The 23,088-nt window shown below is 32.6% G+C and overlaps 1 protein-coding gene across 1 annotated transcript in view; it reads right to left on the bottom strand.

Annotated features, from left to right (window-relative positions):
* Positions 1-4,963: 4,963 nt before the first annotated feature.
* The window catches only part of LOC136038484 (succinate dehydrogenase assembly factor 2, mitochondrial), a 34,828-nt gene continuing 16,703 nt past the window's right edge, over positions 4,964-23,088 (bottom strand). The window contains exons 3-4 of the mRNA XM_065721558.1: positions 20,007-20,170; positions 4,964-5,165 (exon numbers count right to left, since the gene is read on the bottom strand). Coding sequence (XP_065577630.1) covers positions 5,059-5,165; positions 20,007-20,170 — 271 coding nt within the window. The 3' untranslated portion in view covers positions 4,964-5,058. The remainder of the gene's footprint in view (positions 5,166-20,006; positions 20,171-23,088) is intronic.

The raw sequence follows: 23,088 nt of genomic DNA, 5'->3' as shown, positions 1-23,088 counted from the left end.
AATTTCTGCCACCGCAGCTAGCAGGGTTAGCGTTTAAAACCGAATTTCAAAAATTTTGTTTTACTACAAGTAGCCAAAATTGCACATGATGTGGCTTTCGGCGAGACACGCACGAGGCACCAAAAGAGGGGGGTATTGTCTTCACATCTATAAACATCTTTTTAATTTACTAGTAAACAAAGCTAAAAATTCCATGTTTTCCTTATAGTTGGTTTCGACTGACGATTAATTTTAATTTAAGAGCGGCTGATGTTGTAAGAAAAAGATGGTATACATCCTCGTTCCTTTTTATTCCTGTTTCTTTGTGTACCAGTTTGGAATATATTGTCTTCAACTAGCGTAAAAAGCAAATTCGAAATTTAGATATGAGCTGGCATCTGTTACAGTTAATATTTAAGACTCGAAATAAAAATCCCACAAATGACAAAGTGCCAAAGAACCTTTCAGCTCTTTAGGCCAACTTCAAACTCCAACACGTAATTCCCTATAAACAAAACGACATCCTCCGCCAATCGGCCAACAATACATCTTCAACACTAATTTTATATCACGCATTAACAGCTAGAGGGATCAGTCACTCGGAAACACTCGGAAACTGGAAATAGTAAATGTTCAGATTCTCATTCCATAACAGAAGCTATTTAACGCATGAATGTAATATGGTTTTCAATAATCACTAGAAAATATTCCGCCAATCAGTTGAAATAAGATATGGTCATACGGTCTAAATATATCCATATACGACAAGATATGGTAATAGTGAAATAAGATGAACAATATCTATGAAGGTAACTTGGAATCGAGTTCAAGGAACCGATATACCGTACATCGAACTCAAAGTTAAAAAATTGGTTTCTCAAGTCAGGTAAGTTTACAATAATTCAAGCTTGTGTTAATGTACTGCTAAATAAATGTTATTTTGGAAGACAGATTTCACTTTGACAGATAAAAAAAAAAAACGTTTATACTTCCTTGTCTTTTCTTAAAACTTGGTTTAATACTTTTAAACGTAAAAAGGTATCTTACATGTAAGTAATGAGGATCATAATCACTTTGTTTTCCCTAATAATTGTTTAGCAAAAATTTTTTCTATTGCATTCACTTACTTTTATTTCTTTTCTTTTTATTAAAAAGTATCTATTGCTGTGTTGACTAAAGCAAATGGGTCCCAAGCCCAAGGCTTACTGCTTATTCTTTTCAATACAATAATTTCAAAGAACGACTAAAAGTTTTAAAATGTTGCTAACGAACAAAGTGATGACTTGTATTTTCTAAACTTTTCTAAGAAACTTTTGTTTCTAAGAAAAGGCAAAGCAGTATCTGCAATTTAGTATCAGGGTACTTGTATAATATAGCCCCAACCTAATATTCTTCATTTAAGTAGAACCTCTTTCTCTGACGCTCCATCCTAATGAAATACACCTAAGTATGGTAAAAATGTAATACTATAGAAACAAATTTGGGCTATATATTTGCAGACTAGGAGGAGGGGGTGCGGGGGAAAAGTATAGCGGATCGGCATGCAAAATGTGTTAGGTACTATTATCCTTCATATTACGATGTAAGAATTGTTTCCTAACTTTACAATGTCCAAATATTTTACCCCCACTACCCTACCCCTAATTTGCAAATATACAGCCCAACTTATGTATTTCTCATATAATCTGTCTCTTCTCGTTGTCTTGTCTCACGCAAAGCCAACAGAAGTTAACGAAAAAAACAAACGAATCTACAATGCGTCAATGGATGAAGAACTTGAGTGGTCGGTGCTATATCATACAAGAGCCAACTTCAGTACTAATGGCTAGCTAGCAAAAGTACCAGAGTAAAAAAAAAATAAATTAAAGAGTGTTTAACTGTGGTAAACATTTCCAGGGCTATCTAAATTCATAACTCAAGCATGTGCTTGAAGTCACTGTTACAACACCCTAGCAGCAAAAACGAGCACAAACAGGGCCTGATAAAGGGTGATTGGGCCAAATCAGGCCCCGCATTACCATTAAAACGAACAAATTTTTGACAATTTGGGATAAACTGTTACTTATTCAAATAATTAAAAATATATCTATTTTGAGTTTACATTGCTGGATGAGATTTTTTAATGCGTTTATTATATAATATATGCTTTATACTATAGAAAATTGGTACTCGCAAAAGTTCATGTCAAATTTATTGTTTTTAATCGGGATAGGCCTATATTAGAGAGATTTTGAACTATGCACGTGAACTACTTAACGTACATACACTAAAATGCAGATATATTTGTTTATACGTTTAATATATAGAAAGGGCCCCGCATCTATTCAATCAGGTCCTAGACACCAAGCTTAAGCAGGTTAACACATCAAATGTAAATTAGGGTCAATTTTAACCTAAATCTATTGGGGATTCAGTGATTGGATAGCTAGTTACCATCTCAACGATTAAGTCCCTATAAAACTCGTTACACCACTGAATAGTCGACTAAAAAACCATTCAAACCCAACAGAAGAAGAAGACAACCTAGAAATTCGATTTGTTTTTCATTTTAGCTGTCTAAATTTTCCTGACAAGAATTTTATTAGTTCGAAAATGTTATCCATATACAATGGTGCATATTTTAAATTCATTGATAGTTGATGTTGGAGCCTAATTACAAATGCACATTTGCAGCTATAGCCTAGTTTTGGAAAAGGCAGCCAAATTTAGGAAAAGGATTTTAGATTTGGAATATAGCATCTCAATCACAAACAGACCTCATCATGGGCATACTTATTCAAGGGCAAGTGTTGTGAGGAAGAATAATTGTATTTAAATAGACTAGGCTATAACTTTTGCTTAAGCTTAATTGATAAATAAAAGCAGTTTCCAAAGATTGCAGTTAACTCTATTGTCTACATTGCGTCCAGCAATAGGAACCTGCTGTGTGCTTTTAGGAAATATACATTTCAATCGAAATTTTGTCTGAAATTAGGCAGTGTCGGAGTACTGGGGGTATTACCAGCATACCTTTAATATAATATATTTATTAACTTAAATACATATTAAATAAATCCAATGTGCTTCTGTAGAGCATTCCTTACAATAGGAACCTGCTGTCCGTTTTCAGAAAAGATAGATTTTAATCGAAATTTTGTCTGAAATTAGGCAGCGTCGGAGTACTGGGGGCATTACCATCATATCTTTAATAAAATTCATTTATTAATTTAACCAAAAATTAAATCAATCAAATATGTTGCTGTAACACATTCCTTGCATGGGCTGTAAAGAATTTGGGTATAACAAAATTGTGATGATGGGATGGGAAGATGGCCGTATCCTTGATAACTATCGGTGAGCTGATTTCTTATAGCCTATTTTGTAAATTTCAGTCACAGTTTTGTACGATTATGTCCAGTTTGTAATTAATTAGTTATTCTAAGTTATTTCCCGAATAAGGGGTCATCGAACCCGTTGGGATATTTTCTTTGTTATTGCTTATTTAATGAAATAAATGGAACTTGAAGAATCCCAATCAAAATCTGGTTTTATATTTTGAAAGTATTTTCGAATTAATTTGTCTTAGCTCAATTCAACGTGTCATTCACATCTGACCAATAGAACACCCCTTCTGTCCCCCTTCCTGTCGTTAATTATTTTTGCCTCTTTTACCTTCTATTCCCAAGACATTTATTCTTGTTATGAAGTTATTCTTGTTATTTAACCATCTCAAGCAATCTGATTTTTTTTTTCTGTTTTTAAGACGCAACAAGTCAATTTGTCGTCAAGTTTCAGCAAAACGCAAGCAATGTTTTCCAGGTTCATATGAGCGGGCGAAGGGAGTCAAAAATGAAAATAAAAATACAGCTTTTTGGCTATGCAATGGTTACTTGAAGCGGGTTGTCGAGTCAATTCCAGTTGAGACACTTTTAAGTTTTGAAGGTATAATTTTGATTATACCTAATTACTATATTACCTAATACCTAATTACAATAATTATATTATTAGGTAAATATTATAGGTAAATATAATTAGGTAAATATATTACCTAATACCTAATTACAATAATTTTGACTCCTAATTACCAGCTGCCAGTTGGCTATGAATCGGTCAAATTTCAAGTTTTTGTACAAAATTATCCGCAAAATAAAAAGATGGTTACAGTCAAGTCCATGCGAAAAAGAAAGCCTAAAAGGCAAACACATTAAGTCAATTGCGGTGATTCAAAAGGTGTTCTGTTAAAAGACTTAAAGTCTAAGGGAGAGCCAAACAAATAATGACTGAAAAATACATGTTTTCAACCAGTTTTAGGCGAAAATAATTTACATAGAGGTTTTTAAGATTTCAAAGCCGTGGCAACACAGCTTTTATCATGAAAAAGAGCTATTTTCTAACTATTTCTACCAGAAAAGACAAACAATATAAGTTTGTCTTTGAAAAGGAAACCCAACAATTTATAAGAATTAAAAATCAAATAATATACCCAAAACGTAATAGATTAATCCATAGCGCGGGTTAAGTGTAAGAATACAGGCTGTGAATCCTACTCTGACAAGATGCAAAATAACCAAGGCTGTATCCAGGTGGATTTATCGCCCCCCTCTGTAATTTTTGTCTATTTCGTAGAATAGTAACACAAATTCATTTAGACAAATTTTTAATCTGTTTTGTAATTCTTCTATAAACCCCACCCCTCCCTCGAACGAAAACCATAAATACGCCTTTGCAAATAAGACTTTTTCAATACTACATCCAATGAGTCTTGGCATTTAATATACATTGATCACATAGATAAGATTGTCCACATGGAGTGTCGATTAAAGACTGAAAACGCTGAACCTAGTGCGTCACAAGAAACGGTAAGAGAAACGATAAATTTGAAAGAAGAAAGTAGCATTTTAACCGTATTTAATTTATTTTATCAAAAAATCTAATAAAGAAAGAAGTGTTTTTTAAACGTTTTCAATTCATTGTATCTAAAAAAAAAACTACAAGAGCAAAAAAGTCAGAAAAAAAAACATTTTAGTAAAATAAATCTACTTTCATTACATAGATAACTATCATCCAACAACATTTCTGAAACATTCAAAATACTGAAAATTATAATTCAGGCATTATCAATCGCTGTTGCCTGTCTTTGTTCTTCACATGCTCTTTCAGCATATCCATCACTTCTGTCTCAAATTCTTCAGGAGTAGGTTTCACTCCTAAAAGTAAAAACATAATTTAAAAATTAAATCTACAAATAAGAAATACTTGATATTGTTTTTTACTTTTATACTATTTTATTATATAATTTTGATTCTATTTAAAAATAATTATATCACTGTTGTTTTTTAGTATTTATTCTTATCATTTACTTGAATTTACTGTGCATTATTGTAATGATTATTTATCTTGATTATTATTTATCGTAATGACCAGGAATAATTATATTATTTTTTTTATTATACTTTATATCATTGTTATAGGAAATACCACAGCGAAATTTAAGTGAAATTAAATAAAAGCACAAAGACAATTGGACTTTTGGAGTATGACAGGTACATAAAATATTTATCAGAGGACCAAAAAGTGCCGAACAGAAGATATGTCTCAAAATGCAACAGTTTTAGGTGAAAAGGTATGTTTTACTTTCCATTTTGCTTCAATTTATCATGCATGTGTTTCTGCTGGTCAGCTATGAATAGAAGAAATTAAAACTATATCAAAATAAAGGAATCATTCTAGAGATACTGGTATGCTTTGATTTTCTAAAAAAAATTGATTTTATGTGAGTTTCTGATTTTTTTTTTTTGAATCAAACAGAAAAACTGTTAAATCTATTCTAGTTTAGGTGTGATTTTATTTATTTAGGATATAATTTTATTTATTTAGGATATGATTTTTTTTATTTGGGATGTGATTTTTATTATTTAGGATGGGATTTTAGTGATTTATTTATATATACTAGCTTTTGGGGTGGCGCCTCGCGCCACCCCAACACCTAGTTGGTGGGGCGCTTCGCGCCCCCCAAGCCCTCCCGCGCGCGCAAGTCGTTACGCGCCATTGTAGTTGTGTCCCTGTGTCCCACCTGTGAATAGAGATAGATATATATATATATGTTTTTAACTACGTAAAACATGCGAATATACAACATTCTTCGCTGTCCCATTGTCTGTGCATATAAATAGATTGCCAGGTTTACTGACTCTTGAACATGTAACATATAATTGTCCATGGAAAAAACAATACGTATTCAGATCTATACCTCATTATTCTAATGATGTGTCCCTGTGTCCCGGTCGTCATTTATATTCCCTGTGTCCCGGTCTTTAATTTCTATTTGAACAATCCCTGTGTCCCGGTCGTCATTTATATATCCCGCCTGTGCCCCCGGCGTCCCCATTGTAGTTGTGTCCCTTTGTCCCGGTCGTCATTTATATTCCCTGTGTCCCGGTCGTGATTTGTGTCCGGGTGTCCCAGTCTGTAATTTCTCTTTGAGGTTCCCGGTCGTCATCTATATTCCCTGTGTCCCGGTCGTCATTTGTGTCCCGGTATGTAATTTCATCAGTTGACAAACATGACGTCAGTCGACAAACAACTTCATGACGCATACAGCTCAATCCTTATAATGACGTCAGTCGACAAGCATGACGTCAGTCGACACACAAACATGACGTCACTCGACACACACACACACACAGACAACTTATTTATATATATATACTGGCTGTTGGGGTGGCGCTTCGCGCCACCCCAACACCTAGTTGGTGGGGGCGCTTCGCGCCCCCCCCCAAGCCCCCCCGCGCGCGTAAGTCGTTACGCGCCATAATAGTTACGCGCCATTGTAGTTGTGTCCCTATGTCCCACCTGTGAATATAGATAGATATATATATATATATATATATATATATATATATATATATATATATATATATATATATATATATATATATATATATATATATATATGGTTTTAACTACGTAAAACTTGCGAATATACAACATTCTTTACTGTCCCATTGTCTTTGCATATAAATAGATTGTCAGGTTTACCGACTCTTGAACATGCAACATATAATGGTCCATGGGAAAACAATCTGTATTCAGATCTATACCTCATGATTCTAATGATTGCCCTTGAGCTTTGTTGATGGTGATTGCTAATCGACCATTCCCTGCCCCGGTGTCCCGGTCGTCATTTATATCCCCCTGTTTCCCCCGGTGTCCCCGTTGTAGTTGTGTCCCTGTGTCCCGGTCGTCATTTATATTCCCTGTGTCCCGGTCGTCATTTGTATCCCGGTGTCCCGGTCTGTATATACATTCGTTTTTTAGTTTTGTTTTTCTCCTTTATTTTTTTCCTTTTTTTTCTTTTTTAGTTTATTTAGACTTTTAGATTTTTTAGTTTTTAGTTTTTTTTTTCTTTTTAGTTTTTTTGTAGTTTTTACCTTCTTTTTAGTTTTGTTAGTTTTTTTTTTTTACTTATGTCCTGGTCGTCATTTATACTCCCTGTGTCCCGGTGCTTTGTTGATTGCTAATCGAACATTCCTTTTGTCCTGGTCGCTTTCTCTTTGAGTGTCGTCATTTATTTTTTTCTTTTTTAGTTCTTTTAGTTTTTACCTTTTTTAGTTTTTTAGATGAAAATTTTTTTTAGTTTTTTCCTTTTTTCTTTTTAGTTTTTTATTGGTTTTTACCTTTATTTTAGCTTATTTTTCAGTTTTTTCCTTTTTTTAGTTTTTTTTTAGTTTTTAGTTTTTTTAGTTTTTTACCTTTTTTTAGTTTTTTTAGTTTTTTAGCTTTTTCATTTTTTTTATTAGTTTTTAGTTTTTTTTTGTAGTTTTTGCCTTTTTTTAGTTTTTTCAGTTTTTTTTTAGTTTTTTATTGGTTTTTACCTTTATTTTAGCTTATTTTTCAGTTTTTTAGCTTTTTTATTTTTTTTATTAGTTTTTAGTTTTTTTTGTAGTTAGTTTTTTTAGTTTTTTACCTTTTTTTAGTTTTTTTAGTTTTTTTAGCTTTTTTATTTTTTTTATTAGTTTTTAGTTTTTTTTGTAGTTTTTGCCTTTTTTTAGTTTTTTTAGTTTTTTAGCTTTTTTATTAGTTTTTAGTTTTTTTTGTAGTTTTTACCTTTTTTTAGTTTTTTTAGTTTTTTAGTTTTTTTATTTTTTTATTAGTTTTTAGTTTTTTTGTAGTTTTTGCCTTTTTTTAGTTTTTTCAGTTTTGACGTCACCTGATCCAGTTTTTTCAGGTGACGTCACCTGATCCAAATAGATTGTAAGGTTTACCGACTCTTGAACATGCAACATATAATGGTCCATGGGAAAACAATCTGTATTCAGATCTATACCTCATGATTCTAATGATTGCCCTTGAGCTTTGTTGATGGTGATTGCTAATCGACCATTCCCTGTCCCGGTGTCCCGGTCGTCATTTATATCCCCCTGTTTCCCCCGGTGTCCCCGTTGTAGTTGTGTCCCTGTGTCCCGGTCGTCATTTATATTCCCTGTGTCCCGGTCGTCATTTGTATCCCGGTGTCCCGGTCTGTATATACATTCGTTTTTTAGTTTTGTTTTTCTCCTTTATTTTTTTCCTTTTTTTTTTCTTTTTTAGTTTATTTAGATTTTTAGATTTTTTAGTTTTTTTATTAGTTTTTAGTTTTTTTTTTCTTTTTAGTTTTTTTGTAGTTTTTACCTTCTTTTTAGTTTTGTTAGTTTTTTTTTTACTTATGTCCTGGTCGTCATTTATACTCCCTGTGTCCCGGTGCTTTGTTGATTGCTAATCGAACATTCCTTTTGTCCTGGTCGCTTTCTCTTTGAGTGTCGTCATTTATTTTTTTCTTTTTTAGTTCTTTTAGTTTTTACCTTTTTTAGTTTTTTTTAGTTTTTTAGATGAAAATTTTTTTTAGTTTTTTCCTTTTTTTCTTTTTAGTTTTTTATTAGTTTTTAGTTTTTTTTGTAGTTTTTGCCTTTTTTTAGTTTTTTCAGTTTTTTTTTAGTTTTTTATTGGTTTTTACCTTTATTTTAGCTTATTTTTCAGTTTTTTCCTTTTTTTTAGTTTTTAGTTTTTTTAGTTTTTACTTTTTTTTAGTTTTTTTAGTTTTTTAGCTTTTTTATTTTTTTTTATTAGTTTTTAGTTTTTTTTGTAGTTTTTGCCTTTTTTTAGTTTTTTTAGTTTTTTAGCTTTTTTATTAGTTTTTAGTTTTTTTTTGTAGTTTTTGCCTTTTTTTAGTTTTTTTAGTTTTTTAGCTTTTTTATTTTTTTTTGTTAGTTTTTAGTTTTTTTTGTAGTTAGTTTTTTTAGTTTTTTACATTTTTTTAGTTTTTTTAGTTTTTTAGCTTTTTTATTTTTTTTATTAGTTTTTAGTTTTTTTTGTAGTTTTTGCCTTTTTTTAGTTTTTTTAGTTTTTTAGCTTTTTTATTAGTTTTTAGTTTTTTTTGTAGTTTTTGCCTTTTTTTAGTTTTTTTAGTTTTTTAGCTTTTTTATTTTTTTTATTAGTTTTTAGTTTTTTTTGTAGTTTTTGCCTTTTTTTAGTTTTTTCAGTTTTGACGTCACCTGATCCAGTTTTTTCAGATGACGTCACCTGATCCACGATCCACAGATCCACAGATCCACAGACAACTTATTTTTATATATCTTCTATCTATATATATAAAAATAAGTTGTCTGTCTGTGGATGGATGGATGGATCAGGTGACGTCACCTGAAAAAACTGGATCAGGTGACGTCAAAACTGAAAAAACTAAAAAAAGGCAAAAACTACAAAAAAAACTAAAAACTAATAAAAAAAATAAAAAAGCTAAAAAACTAAAAAAACTAAAAAAAGGCAAAAACTACAAAAAAAACTAAAAACTAATAAAAAAGCTAAAAAACTAAAAAAACTAAAAAAAGGCAAAAACTACAAAAAAAACTAAAAACTAATAAAAAAAATAAAAAAGCTAAAAAACTAAAAAAACTAAAAAAACTAAAAAAAGGTAAAAAACTAAAAAAACTAAAAACTAAAAAAAACTAAAAAAAAAGGAAAAAACTGAAAAATAAGCTAAAATAAAGGTAAAAACCAATAAAAAACTAAAAAAAAAACTGAAAAAACTAAAAAAAGGCAAAAACTACAAAAAAAAACTAAAAACTAATAAAAAAAGTAAAAAAGCTAAAAAACTAAAAAAACTAAAAAAACTAAAAAAAGGTAAAAAACTAAAAAAAATAAAAAATAAAAAAAAAATAAAAAAAAGGAAAAAACTGAAAAATAAGCTAAAATAAAGGTAAAAACCAATAAAAAACTAAAAAGAAAAAAAGGAAAAAACTAAAAAAAATTTTCATCTAAAAAACTAAAAAAAACTAAAAAAGGGAAAAACTAAAAGAACTAAAAAAGAAAAAAATAAATGACGACACTCAAAGAGAAAGCGACCAGGACAAAAGGAATGTTCGATTAGCAATCAACAAAGCACCGGGACACAGGGAGTATAAATGACGACCAGGACATAAGTAAAAAAAAAAAACTATCTATATATATAAAAATAAGTTGTCTGTGGATCTGTGGATCGTGGATCAGGTGACGTCACCTGAAAAAACTGGATCAGGTGACGTCAAAACTGAAAAAACTAAAAAAAGGCAAAAACTACAAAAAAAACTAAAAACTAATAAAAAAAATAAAAAAGCTAAAAAACTAAAAAAACTAAAAAAAGGCAAAAACTAAAAAAAATTTTCATCTAAAAAACTAAAAAAAACTAAAAAAGGTAAAAACTAAAAGAACTAAAAAAGAAAAAAATAAATGACGACACTCAAAGAGAAAGCGACCAGGACAAAAGGAATGTTCGATTAGCAATCAACAAAGCACCGGGACACAGGGAGTATAAATGACGACCAGGACATAAGTAAAAAAAAAAATTAACAAAACTAAAAAGAAGGTAAAAACTACAAAAAAACTAAAAAGAAAAAAAACTAAAAACTAATAAAAAAACTAAAAAATCTAAAAATCTAAATAAACTAAAAAAGAAAAAAAAAGGAAAAAAATAAAGGAGAAAAACAAAACTAAAAAACGAATGTATATACAGACCGGTACACCGGGATACAAATGACGACCGGGACACAGGGAATATAAATGACGACCGGGACACAGGGACACAACTACAACGGGGACACCGGGGGAAACAGGGGGATATAAATGACGACCGGGACAAAAAAACTAAAAAGAAAAAAAACTAAAAACTAATAAAAAACTAAAAAATCTAAAAATCTAAATAAGCTAAAAAAGAAAAAAAAAGGAAAAAAATAAAGGAGAAAAACAAAACAAAAAACGAATGTATATACAGACCGGGACACCGGGATACAAATGACGACCGGGACACAGGGAATATAAATGACGACCGGGACACAGGGAAACAACTACAACGGGGACACCGGGGGAAACAGGGGGATGTAAATGACGACCGGGACACCGGGACAGGGAATGGTCGATTAGCAATCACCATCAACAAAGCTCAAGGGCAATCATTAGAATCATGAGGTATAGATCTGAATACAGATTGTTTTCCCATGGACCATTATATGTTGCATGTTCAAGAGTCGGTAAACCTGACAATCTATTTATATGCAAAGACAATGGGAAAGCAAAGAATGTTGTATATTCGCAAGTTTTACGTAGTTAAAACCATATATATATATATATATATATATATATATATATATATATATATATATATATATATATATATATATATATATATATATCTATCTATATTCACAGGTGGGACATAGGGACACAACTACAATGGCGCGTAACTATTATGGCGCGTAACGACTTACGCGCGCGGGGGGGCTTGGGGGGGGCGCGAAGCGCCCCCACCAACTAGGTGTTGGGGTGGCGCGAAGCGCCACCCCAACAGCTAGTATATAGATATATATATAGATATGTGATTCTATTTATTTATAATGTGATTTTATTTGGGTGTATTTTATTTAGGGATTTGATTTTAGGTGCGCTTTGATTTTTTTTTTTAATCACAAAGAAAAATTTGCTTAAGCTATTTTATTTTTCAGATAAGCGGAAATGACACTGGCGTCTTTGCGAGTTTCAACCACCACAATTACTTCAGCATTTTCTGTTCGTTTTAAATTTGGCTTCATTGTTATTAGTAATTTTGTTTGTTTTTGGTTTCATTTATTAGCTCACGTCAATTTTGCTTGTTTTGAGTCTTAAATTGAAACTTTTCCTGAAAACTCAAAAGCAGCCTTCATCCACCAAAGGCCCAAAATGACCCTCATCCGATAATAAGATTATGAAAATAATACAAAGATAGTCGTGAAGATTCAAGTAAAAAAAAACAAAAAAAACGTTATTTTTGTAAAACAAGAATTTATTTATAAATAGAATATGAACCTGCAGTTGGAGCAATTTAAAGGTTTATTTTATAGCTGACGGAATATACACAACCACAATACTAGGGGTAGAAATGATTATTATACCTCACCAGAAGTTTCTACTAGGTTCTTTTCTTTTATTATAAAAGGTATAAAACTATGAGAAAATCGAAAAATTAAATGAAGATGATAGAAAATTTAATTGATTTTAAAGGAAAATTGAAAGAGAAATTATAAAGTAAATACGAATTTTAATTTTGTTTGTTTTGGAGGAGATTTGATCCGATTTAATTAAGTTGTAATTGTTTATTGGTTGGTGAATTTGATCCTATAGACTGGACATGGTATGTACTTGCAGCCCCCGTAGTATTATTCCATGTATTTTTTCCTTTCTTTCTTATTATAGTAAATGTTATATTAAAAAATGATGTTATATGCATGTGTTTTTTTTCCTGATTCACCCCACGTCAACCGTTTTGTTTAGGATGAATCAAATTGATTTTTGCATGTAAATTGTTGTTATGGTTAAATAAATATACAATATCGTCTCGGTTAAAAGGGCGTACCTGCAATATTTACAGAGCGGTTAAGGATATTAAGTTATAAGTTTCAGGACATGTTGAGCTGAACCAGAACACATTATATACATCTAGTTTGTCTAAAGGGCGTATCTGCAATACCTAAAGAACGGCCTTACCATCTTCTTTACTCAGTTTCTATATATGGTCACTATATTAATACCATTTATTTCAATTTGATCATTATTTTATATACTATGCATTTTTTAAGTTTTGAGAACATGGCAAGATTTTTACGTTTTAATAATTCAAAAGATGCAAAACATAATGACAAATACGAACAGTTTCAAGAAAGTTATCTGAACTTTTGTCTTGTAAGAAATAAAAAAGGAATTGAGATGATGTAGCAAGATAACGACCCCCAAAAATCTTGACCCGACATATAGGCTACCAAAGACAGGCTGATCGGGCCCGTTTCATACGTTTCAAAACCCGTTTCAAAATCCCGATTTCAAATCCCGTTTCAAAATCGTGTGATTTTGGCAATTTACAACAACAGTTTTGTTACTAGAACCTTTCAAGGTAATTTGTTGTTTTTGCATTCTATTGGACAAGTTTTTTTCTTTTTATGCGCAAAATAATATTCGTGGTTTGATATCGGACGCTTGGGGCTTTTTCTTCTTATCCTCTGATGCTGAAAACAATAAAAAAAAAAAACGTCCCAAAAATTTTGGGATTTTATCTGTTGATCAGTTTCCTTCAGTAGCTCCTGATCGTATACCGTATATACTGAGTGTGAAATGTTTCTGTCGGAAATGTCGTCTGTGCCAGAGAGCAAAGAGCAAAGTACATACCGTAAACTATCCTCGTCCCCCGTCCCTCCTCCCCTCTAAAAAATCTATTTGAACTAGCAAATGACTTGCCAAATGACATAATAAACCTTGGGAAATTGCTATTGGCTAAATATTGGCCAAAAACATTTTTTATAAGTCTTATTTATTTCAAAATTCAGTTTGTTGTGAAAAGATACTACTTTATAAAAAAAAAAATCAAGAAAAATTAAATTCTTAAAAGACGAAAGAATCAACCCACTTTCAGAAGATCTTAGGTTGGATTCCCACCGTTTGATATAAATTCATATTTCAATAAATTAAACTCAAACTTATTATTATTGATTACTAAATTAATAATAAATAAACAAAGGAAAAAATGAATAAATAAATAATAAAAAAAAACGGATAAAAAATAAAGATTAAATAAAAGGCTTAAACATACTAGTAGCCTAAAATAAATAGAATTTTAGAAAACACATTGCCAAACAATACGTCAAATAAATCTTTATAAATAGTAAGCTATGCGTTAATCCTTCAAACAGCCTATCACAATCCTGCTCCCTATCATATTTAAAAATCTTACAGCAAATGTAAAAATTTTTATTTATTTAATTTTTATTTCATCTTAAATCACTAGATTTTTCTAGTTTTATTAAGTAAGAAATGCACTATTGATGGCACTATTAGTTGTGTTGCGAGAGCAACACTTTGGTTTTGTCCGTTTTTTTTCCTATGCCGCCGATCTCAGCTTATTCCTGGAAACTGGTAAGGGTCTAACCTGTACAGTTTTTACGGAAAGTGTGGACCTCAGGCCGGATTGATGAATATGACATTACATTTTGGAAAGCTCCGCAGAGCTCTTGCCTGGGGCCAAAAAGGATGGTTTTTGCTTGTCCATGAGCCAGAGCCTATGGTGTACGAAGTGAAGTGGAGTTATATAGCCTATATCAGAGAGGAGTATCTGAAGTTGTGCAGCCAAGCTTTCGTTTCATCAAACCATGTTTCTGCTTTCGAGTGGAAAGCTCTGTTCTAGCAGGCAAGCAGGCAGGCACCACTTTCAAATTGAAGACGGATTAAAATCTATAAGTGTTAAATATATGCGGCAGTTTTAGTGTCCTCCTAGAAAATTAGCCAATATACTTTAAAAGTTGACAAAAAAAAGACTTTAAATGATTTTCTTGCAACTCCAGGCCAGATTTAAGTAAAAGCAAAGCAGTTCTTCAATTAAATAAAATCCCATGTAAAACCTCAAATCGCCAAATACACGAAGAAGAAAAAGATTTCAGTACAATTTCTCGGGTTCTCTCAAACCTTCGGTTGTACTAGTTATTCTTCTTCCAAAAACTCAGTAAAACCCTGTTTTTTCCGGCACCAGAGCCAGCTTTGCTGCTTTTCGGACGGCAGTTTTCATTTTTGTCGTTTTTGGCAAAAAATTCGAAAGCGCAGTCTTATTTCGGGAACTGTAGAAGATTCTGAATCATTTGTGCTGCGTTTGTGGAGTTACAGGAATGTAAAGAAAAGTTGGAATACAGCTAAGAAGAATGACAAAATGTGTTGTTTAGTTTTTATGTTTTCAGCCAAAATGTCTACTCTGTACAGCGAGAAAACGAAAACGGCGATAAAACCTTGCTTCTCTATGAGCCGCCCCAGCCGTCTCGGCCGGAAAATGCCTTAACAAAGACAGGGCTTAAAAGATTTGCGCCAGCAGACCACAGATACGATGTCTGTCGCTGTCGACAAGGCTTAATGGACCGAACCGAAAAACCTTGACAGCATGAAGGACCTTTACAAGGGAAAGACTGTGCTGGATTCCACATATGGTGTATTTCATGTTATGAAGGCTTACAGAAAGCGAGCAGATACAGAATGAATCGGATTCCAATTCAGAAGCGTTATAAAGAGGTCCAGCTTGGTTGGTTTCAATAATAGTCTTCTGTTTCTTCTCTAAACAGTCCACCAGGTTACAGCATGTAAAGCAAAACATTTTTCACTGCCGTTCTTGCATCCTTTCATCACTTTAGGCAAAAAGCACATTTCGTTAGTTAGCGCTTAGTACACTGGATGTGATGTTCAGTCTATGACAGTATTACATGATCTTGACAGTTACCAGAGAATTTTCTAGTGGGTTAGACTGTACCCATATGGGACAGGGTCCACCCTCTCAAATGCATGTGAACCTAAACTGCATATTTACCAAAAGCCTAATGTCTTAATTCAGGAAATCAACTGAGGTTCACCCTCGTCCAATAAATGATTAAGCAGCAGCAAATCAGATCAGGATCCGATAGTTTGCTACTAACTACTATCCAGGCCACACCTCTGCATACTCCTGTAGGCTACAAGTCATAAAACACCTTAAGCTTTTACTTACCAGCAGTTATATTCTTGCTTCAGTTTTTTTTTATCAAATTTTTTTTTTCTAAACGCTCTTGAGCAAGTTACATGTTTCACCACGTTTGAATTTTCGCGCTTTTGAAAAGGAAAGTAGTGCGGATACGATAAAAAAATCCCTAAGACGAAAATGAACCTGAAAAGCACAAAGCACAAATTAAAAGCAGTTGCAGTTAAGAAAAAACTGAAAATAAATACATATGGTATTGATTTTGAAAAAATGCCAAAAAGTGTCCTTTTTTTTACCCAATAGTGGCACGGTGTCACCCAGAGTGAAAAAGTGTCAAAAAGCACTAAAAGAGTCCCTTTGGCATCCCTGTATACCAGTTAGAAAGTTTCAAGGGGTTGACAACTTCAGTAATAAGGTACACACTGAAACGAAATCTAGGCCGATACAAATTGTTAGACATACAGAGGACTTGTAAGCAACAGTCGGCTGTTAGGTAATAATCACCTTCGGCAATGAGGGGTTAGCAACTTTTGTTAGTTGGTGTATCTATTATTTGTTTCCAGTGTATTTGATGGTAAAACCAATTTGGTTCCAGTGGTAAGACATTTAGGGGACTTGTAAGTAATAACCTGCTGTTAGGCTACAGTCAACTTCAGCGATGAGGGCTTTGCAACTATGCTAGTTGGTGTACCAATTTATTTGTTTCCGGTGAACTTGATACCTATCACGGGAGAGGGACTTATAAGTAAAAATCGGTTCACTTTGGGCGAGAAACGGCTGTTAGCTCAAAATCATCTTCGGCAATGAGGGGTTTGCCACTTTTGCTAGTTGGTGTACGTATTATGTGTTTCCGGTGAATTTGATGGTTAAACCAATTTGGTTAAGACATGTAGGGGACTTGTAAGTAATAATCGGCTGTTGGGCTACAATCATCTTCAGCGATGAGGGGTTTGCAAATTTTGCAAGTTGGTGTACCCATTTATTTGTTTCCAGTGAACTTGATTTCTATCACGGGAGAGGGACTTGTAAGTAAGAATCTGTTCACTTTGTGCTAGAAATTTGTGCAAATTGGTGGGCATTGTATTCGATCTCTTTAAATCTGACAGAATTAAGTGTTTACACAACGGGTACAAACGATAACGTAAAACGACGAGGTTGTTTCGGAATAATTAGTGTCACCTACGGTATTTTAATCCTGAAAAGTTACGGAAAGCTTTATAATACCAACTAGATTATATAAGATATTGTTCCAAGTTTTCATCCGTCAGGATGTCTACGATTGAAAAAGATAAAGTTCAACTGGCTGCAAAGTCAATTTAGTCCCTTCTTTCGATATTATTTTGTAGTTGTTGTTTTTTCAACACTGAGGAATAGCCTTTGATTGTGTGATAACTGATTGCGTTCTTGTTTGAACATACCGTTTTAAAAACTTCGATAGGCTGACAACTTCATCATTTAACCGATAGTAAAGAAACAAGCACAAACAAGAATGTAAAACAGTGAGATAGTTTCGTAATAATTAATAGAATGTCATCTATGGTATTTTGATCCTGAAAAGTTGGGGATAGCCTTATAATACCAACTAGATTATATAAGATATTGTTCCGAGTGTTCATCCGTCACGATGTCTACGGTTGAAAAGGACAAAGTTCAACTGGCTTCAAAGTCAATTTAGTCTCTTCTTTCGATACTATTTTGTTGTTATTTTTTTCGATGCTGAGGAATAGCCTTTGATCATGTGATTACTGATCGATAGCGAAGAAACAAAACCACTTTAGTCGGCGAAGCCGGACAAAGGTTGCCGCAACACTTCACGTTTCCCGGGCAACGTAGATCTAGTTTTTACTTAAAATCAAAACCATACCAAAGGAATAAAATTAATCTTATTTCAGTTTCCTATACTGTTTGAAAAGATTATCACTGAAGAAGTAGTTTGATCCAATTATCTGCCTCGGAATAATATTTTTCTCTTTAAAATACTCTCAAATCAAGGGAATTTAGACCAAATCAAAAGACAAAAAGTGCATCCAAGTTGTATCTGCAAAATCTCAGGAACTGCTAAGGGTATTAAGGTAGAATTTTATGTTGAACTGAATGAAAACACACTATATACATCCATATTACCAATTTGCAAATCTGTAATATTTAAAAAACGGCTAAGGGTATTAAATAGAAGCTTCAGGGCATATTAGATTAAATTGAAAGACACAATATTCTTCCAGGTTGTCAAAAGGGTGGATATGCATTATCTAAAGAACGACAAAGGATACTAAGTTAGAACTTTCAGGCATGTTAAGCTAAATCAGTACATACAATGTGCATCCAGGTTGTCAAAATGGCGTATCTGCGATATGCAAGGAACGGCTAAGGATATTCAGTTGGAGCTATCGGGCATCTTGACTCAAAGGAAACAATGCCACTTTCGACTTGATCACTCGTCAAAAACTTTGGAAAATTCTAGAAAATGCCCCTGAAATTTATCGAACTGCTATATGCGTATTATGCAAAATTAGTGAGCCGAGTAGGAGTTCCCGAAAAAGAGGCCAAAGAATTTCTGGTTGAGTTGAGCTTAAAAATTGGCTGCGTGAGAAAAAATTGGCTGCAGAGAAACAGAGTCAGAGACTCTGTTCTACTACTGTATTGATGGGTGCTTGAAAATGCCCAAACTCCTCATCCACGAGTTCGGATTGGACGGAAACTTTCACTTGAAAACCTTGACTACGTTGATGATGTCAAAATAAAAAAAGGAAACAAGATAACCACTTTTTTTTGTGCACTGAAGTACCTCCTTGTTAATCTTCTTTTTTGCTTCGTCGGTTGTGGAGAGCGTTGATTACTGTCTGCGAAGCATCCTTAGAATAAACCTGCGTGACCGCATATTAAACGTGGATACACGAGGAACGTGTGGCATCAACAGAAACGATGCCTTCCCAATCAAAGAACGCAGACTGAAATGGTTGAGCCATGTATTACAGAAGCCATCAGAGTACCTGCTGAGTCCTTCTATATAAGCTCCTCGGCCCATGGAAGAGACACCAAGCAGGGCAGCAGAAAGACTGCTGGAACCTGGCTAAATCAGATCTGAAATTATCAAGAGGTTCAGAAAGTTTGGATATAGATGGAAAACCCAATAGCTCCCACTTGCACAGAAGCTGGAAGGAGAACGCACTAGATGGTTCAGACAAGTTTCACCGAGACAAGTTCAACCGAGGACGAGCTACTTTCTTTTTAGCCCTAGAGGGTTGGCCAAAAAGGACAATCTTTCGCTATCATTTAGCAGAGCAAAAACAATACCTGCTTCAAAAGAAAAAAACAAAAGAAAAGGAAAATAAGAAACCCAAAGCACTAAAAGGCAACATAAATTAAAGGAGAATGAAAATTCGAGCTAATCCGATACACAAGACTTAAAAAGGGGACAAGTTAAAAGGAAACAAGATAAAAACAGAAAAGGAAAGAAGCAACCCAAAGAAGTAAAAAACAACAAAAATTAAGGAGAATGAAAATTCAAACTAATCCGATATACAAGACTTAAAAAGGAGACAAGTTAAAAGGACACGAAACAAAAACAGAAAAGGAAAGAATAAACCCCAATAATTTAATAAACAATGTAAATTAAAGAAGAATGGAAGTTCAAAATAATCTGATACACAAGACTTAAACAAAGAAAGGACAAATGATATAAACGAAAATTGAAAAAAAGTTAATCCAAATTAACAAGAGTTGGTCTTATCTAATCCAGAACAAATTATGATTGGTGAATGAACTTAAATTCAAAACTCGGCGCAAAGCAATATGCTTATTTGACGTAAGAAAAATAGAAAAGAAGCTATAAATTAACGAAATTAATACAAATAATGAAAAGAAATCACAAATGAAGAGAGAACAGATACAAAAAAGTCAAAATATGCAAGAGTTTCTTCCATCCAGCCCAGCACAAATTTTACTTTTGAATTCAGATTATTACTGGTACACATGTACGAAGTTCAGTTTCTTTACGAGTACGAGTTGAAATTCAATAACTTACCAACGGACCAGTTATAAATGTCCCAATCATTAGAGGGAAGGTTGATTAATCGATCATACTGATCCAACTGCAAGGGTGTCATCGAGTGTAAAAATTTCTTTGCAAATGTACTTAGCAGTAGACAATTCTCCAGCATTCCTCGCTTTCTAGACTGGTATAACAGCCTGAAATCAAAATACATATTTTAAGAACATTTTGAGTTTATAAATATTTTAAATTTCATAAGTGATAAACATTGAAATATTTCAATTTATTATCTTGCTAATTTTAGTTCCAAAATTAAGTTCTAATTTACTTTCTAAATAAACTTCTAATTACGCAGATGATTTAATCCATTGCTTTCTAATTTATCCAGAAGTACATTCAATTTTAGCTCTAATTTAATTAAACTTATTTTAGATCTAATTCTAAACTAAAATTTGTTTTAATTATTTTCTAGTATCCTAATCTATCCATGAGCGCATTCAATTTTAGCCCAATATCTAGCTCTAATTAAATTTACTTTAGATCTAATTCTAACTTAAATTTTGTTCAAATTTACTTTTTAATGAAAAATTCTAATTACGCTGATAATTCACTTCATTATATTCTATTTCTAAAATAAAATTTTGTTTTCATTTAATTTCTAATTAAATTTTGTCAATTATGTTGGTTATTCAATTAATTACATTGTAGTTTTTTTCGTAAGTGCATTCAATTGTAGCTCTACTTTAGTTCTAATTTGATTAAATTTTCTTTAGATCTAATTCTAAAATTTATTTTAATTCCCTTTTCATTACAAATTCTAATTATGTAGACATTTCAATCCTAATCTATCCATAAGCACATTCAATTTAGCCCTATTTTAAGTTGTAATTTAATTAAATTTACTTTTGATCTAATTTATTTTATTCAACACTGGAGAAAGCTAGTAAAAAAAAAAAGTTCAATAATTTTAGTTGTCATCTTTTAATTGACTACGCTTATGGATAAGTTACAATGAATTGAATTATTAACTTGGTTGTAATTTTTTATTTAAAAGAAGATTAGAACAACCGTAATTTAAATTTTGTTTTAATTTACTTTCAAACTAAAAATTCCAATTCAATCATCACATTCTTACTTATCCATACGTGTACTCGATTAAAAGATGACAACTAAAAGTAATCAAATTTTTTATTTTCGCTTTAAAAAAATGAAAGAAAAACTAATTTTGAGTTAGGGCTCGATAAAAAAAGTAACTAAAAAAGAAATCTGGAAACCAGTGTCTCATCAATTTTTACATCTTGGGTTTGAAATATTTTATTTCCATTCTGAAATAAATGAAGGTTAGCTACCATTCATCGTTTGAAATATTATTCCCACTAACACCAAAATTTTCCACCTTGAACTCAAAAGGTGACCATCTCTTCTACTAAAACCTATCTGAAAACAATCACGGTCACCATTTGTAGAAAAAAAGGTAGATGGACAAGGATTTTTAAAATTTTATTTTTAATGAAGATACAAAAGAGACATTTTTTCAATAAATAGGGGGAAGGGGGAGAGCAATTTTTTTCTGTCCCAAAATCAGCAAGAAAGATAATAAAAGGATTTTTAATTTAATAAACAAATACACAAATATAAAAATTTGGAAAGGGTGCAGTTTCGTTTTGAAAGTCCAAACACTAAAATCATAGGCAGCACAATAGCGCTGCCTAAGTAAAGAGCGATGTATGCACAATGTATTATTTATTTATTATCTGTTTTTGGTCTTAGGACAGGTCACTTCCCTTCGACGTGTCATAGAAACTTCTTGAGACCAGAACACAATTTGCGCTTTACTGAAAACAAAATACGTTAGAAATGTTTTCACCTTTCTTACTATCTTAAATGAAAAATTATCAAAAGCTTAACGAAGAAATCTTGATATATGTCAATTTAACTGACAATTTAAGGTCATTTAAATTGTCAGTTAAACCTATGCTTTGATCAAACATCTGAGGATATTACTAACGAGCAAGATGAACTTATAGCATTCGCTGACGACACTACAATTACCTGCTGCGGACTTGATATGCCTTCACTCCAGCGGAAGCTTGAAAACATCATAGAAGAGACCTATCTGTGGATGGATGCCAACAAACTTGTCATCAATGTAGAAAAATCTTGCATCCTGCTATTTTCTAGGGTAGGAGCCCTTCACCCAGAAATAACAGGAATTGTGACGTCTCGTGGAAAGGTTCAACGACCAGTAAATGGATGTGCAAAATATTTAGGAGTAATAGTAGATGAAAACCTTTCTTTCCTTCCTCACATCCATGCTGTAGAATTAAAGCTTTCAAGGAATCTGGGTATCATGAAGAAACTGAAGCAAACATTCCCACATAAAACCCTTACCCTTCTCTACAATGCACTCATTAGACCCCACTTACAGTATCGCGCAATGGTATGGCAATCAACATTCAAATCCCATCTGGAAAAACTGGATTCCATCCACAAGAATACCTTGAAGATCATCAAACACACAGAAGATTATCTCTCGCTGAAATCGCTGTTTGAGCTTTCCTGCTTGTTTTTTGCTTTCAGATTCCTCTCCGGCTTGCTTCCACCGCCTTTTAGGAATCTATTCCGTTTGGCATCCGAACAGCGTCTTCCAATTACAAGACTATCTGCACAGATCCATATTCGAAATACGCCAACAGTGAGGTCAGATTTTTCGCCTGACATCGTCTGTGCTAAGGCTTACAATACCCTACCGCTTGAACTGAGAGATAGGAGCTCCCTTGGTTCTTTCAAAAAGAGAATAAAAAATTATCTTGTTTTGAATTAGTTTAATTTGAATAAAGAATCTAATTAGAAAAGTGATTTTTAGCTATTATTGAGTTTTTTGTGGGGGTTGGAGTGGTTTGCTCCTGGATGAAGAGGTGGGGACTTGTAAGGATGTTTTTTTTTTGGTGAGGGCCATGGTTGTATCGAGAAGTGGAGGGAGAGCCATAGTGCGTATTTATTTTTGAGGTGATATGGGACTCAGCATGCAGTTTTTACATAGAGACGAGAGATTAAGTACGTTATGACTGTTATAATTTTTTTTAATAAACCCGAATGAACTGAACTGAACTGA

The sequence above is a fragment of the Artemia franciscana genome, chromosome 18 (genome assembly GCF_032884065.1).
Source record: "Artemia franciscana chromosome 18, ASM3288406v1, whole genome shotgun sequence".
Lineage (NCBI taxonomy): Eukaryota > Metazoa > Arthropoda > Branchiopoda > Anostraca > Artemiidae > Artemia > Artemia franciscana.
This window is presented reverse-complemented; position numbering and strand designations above follow the sequence as displayed.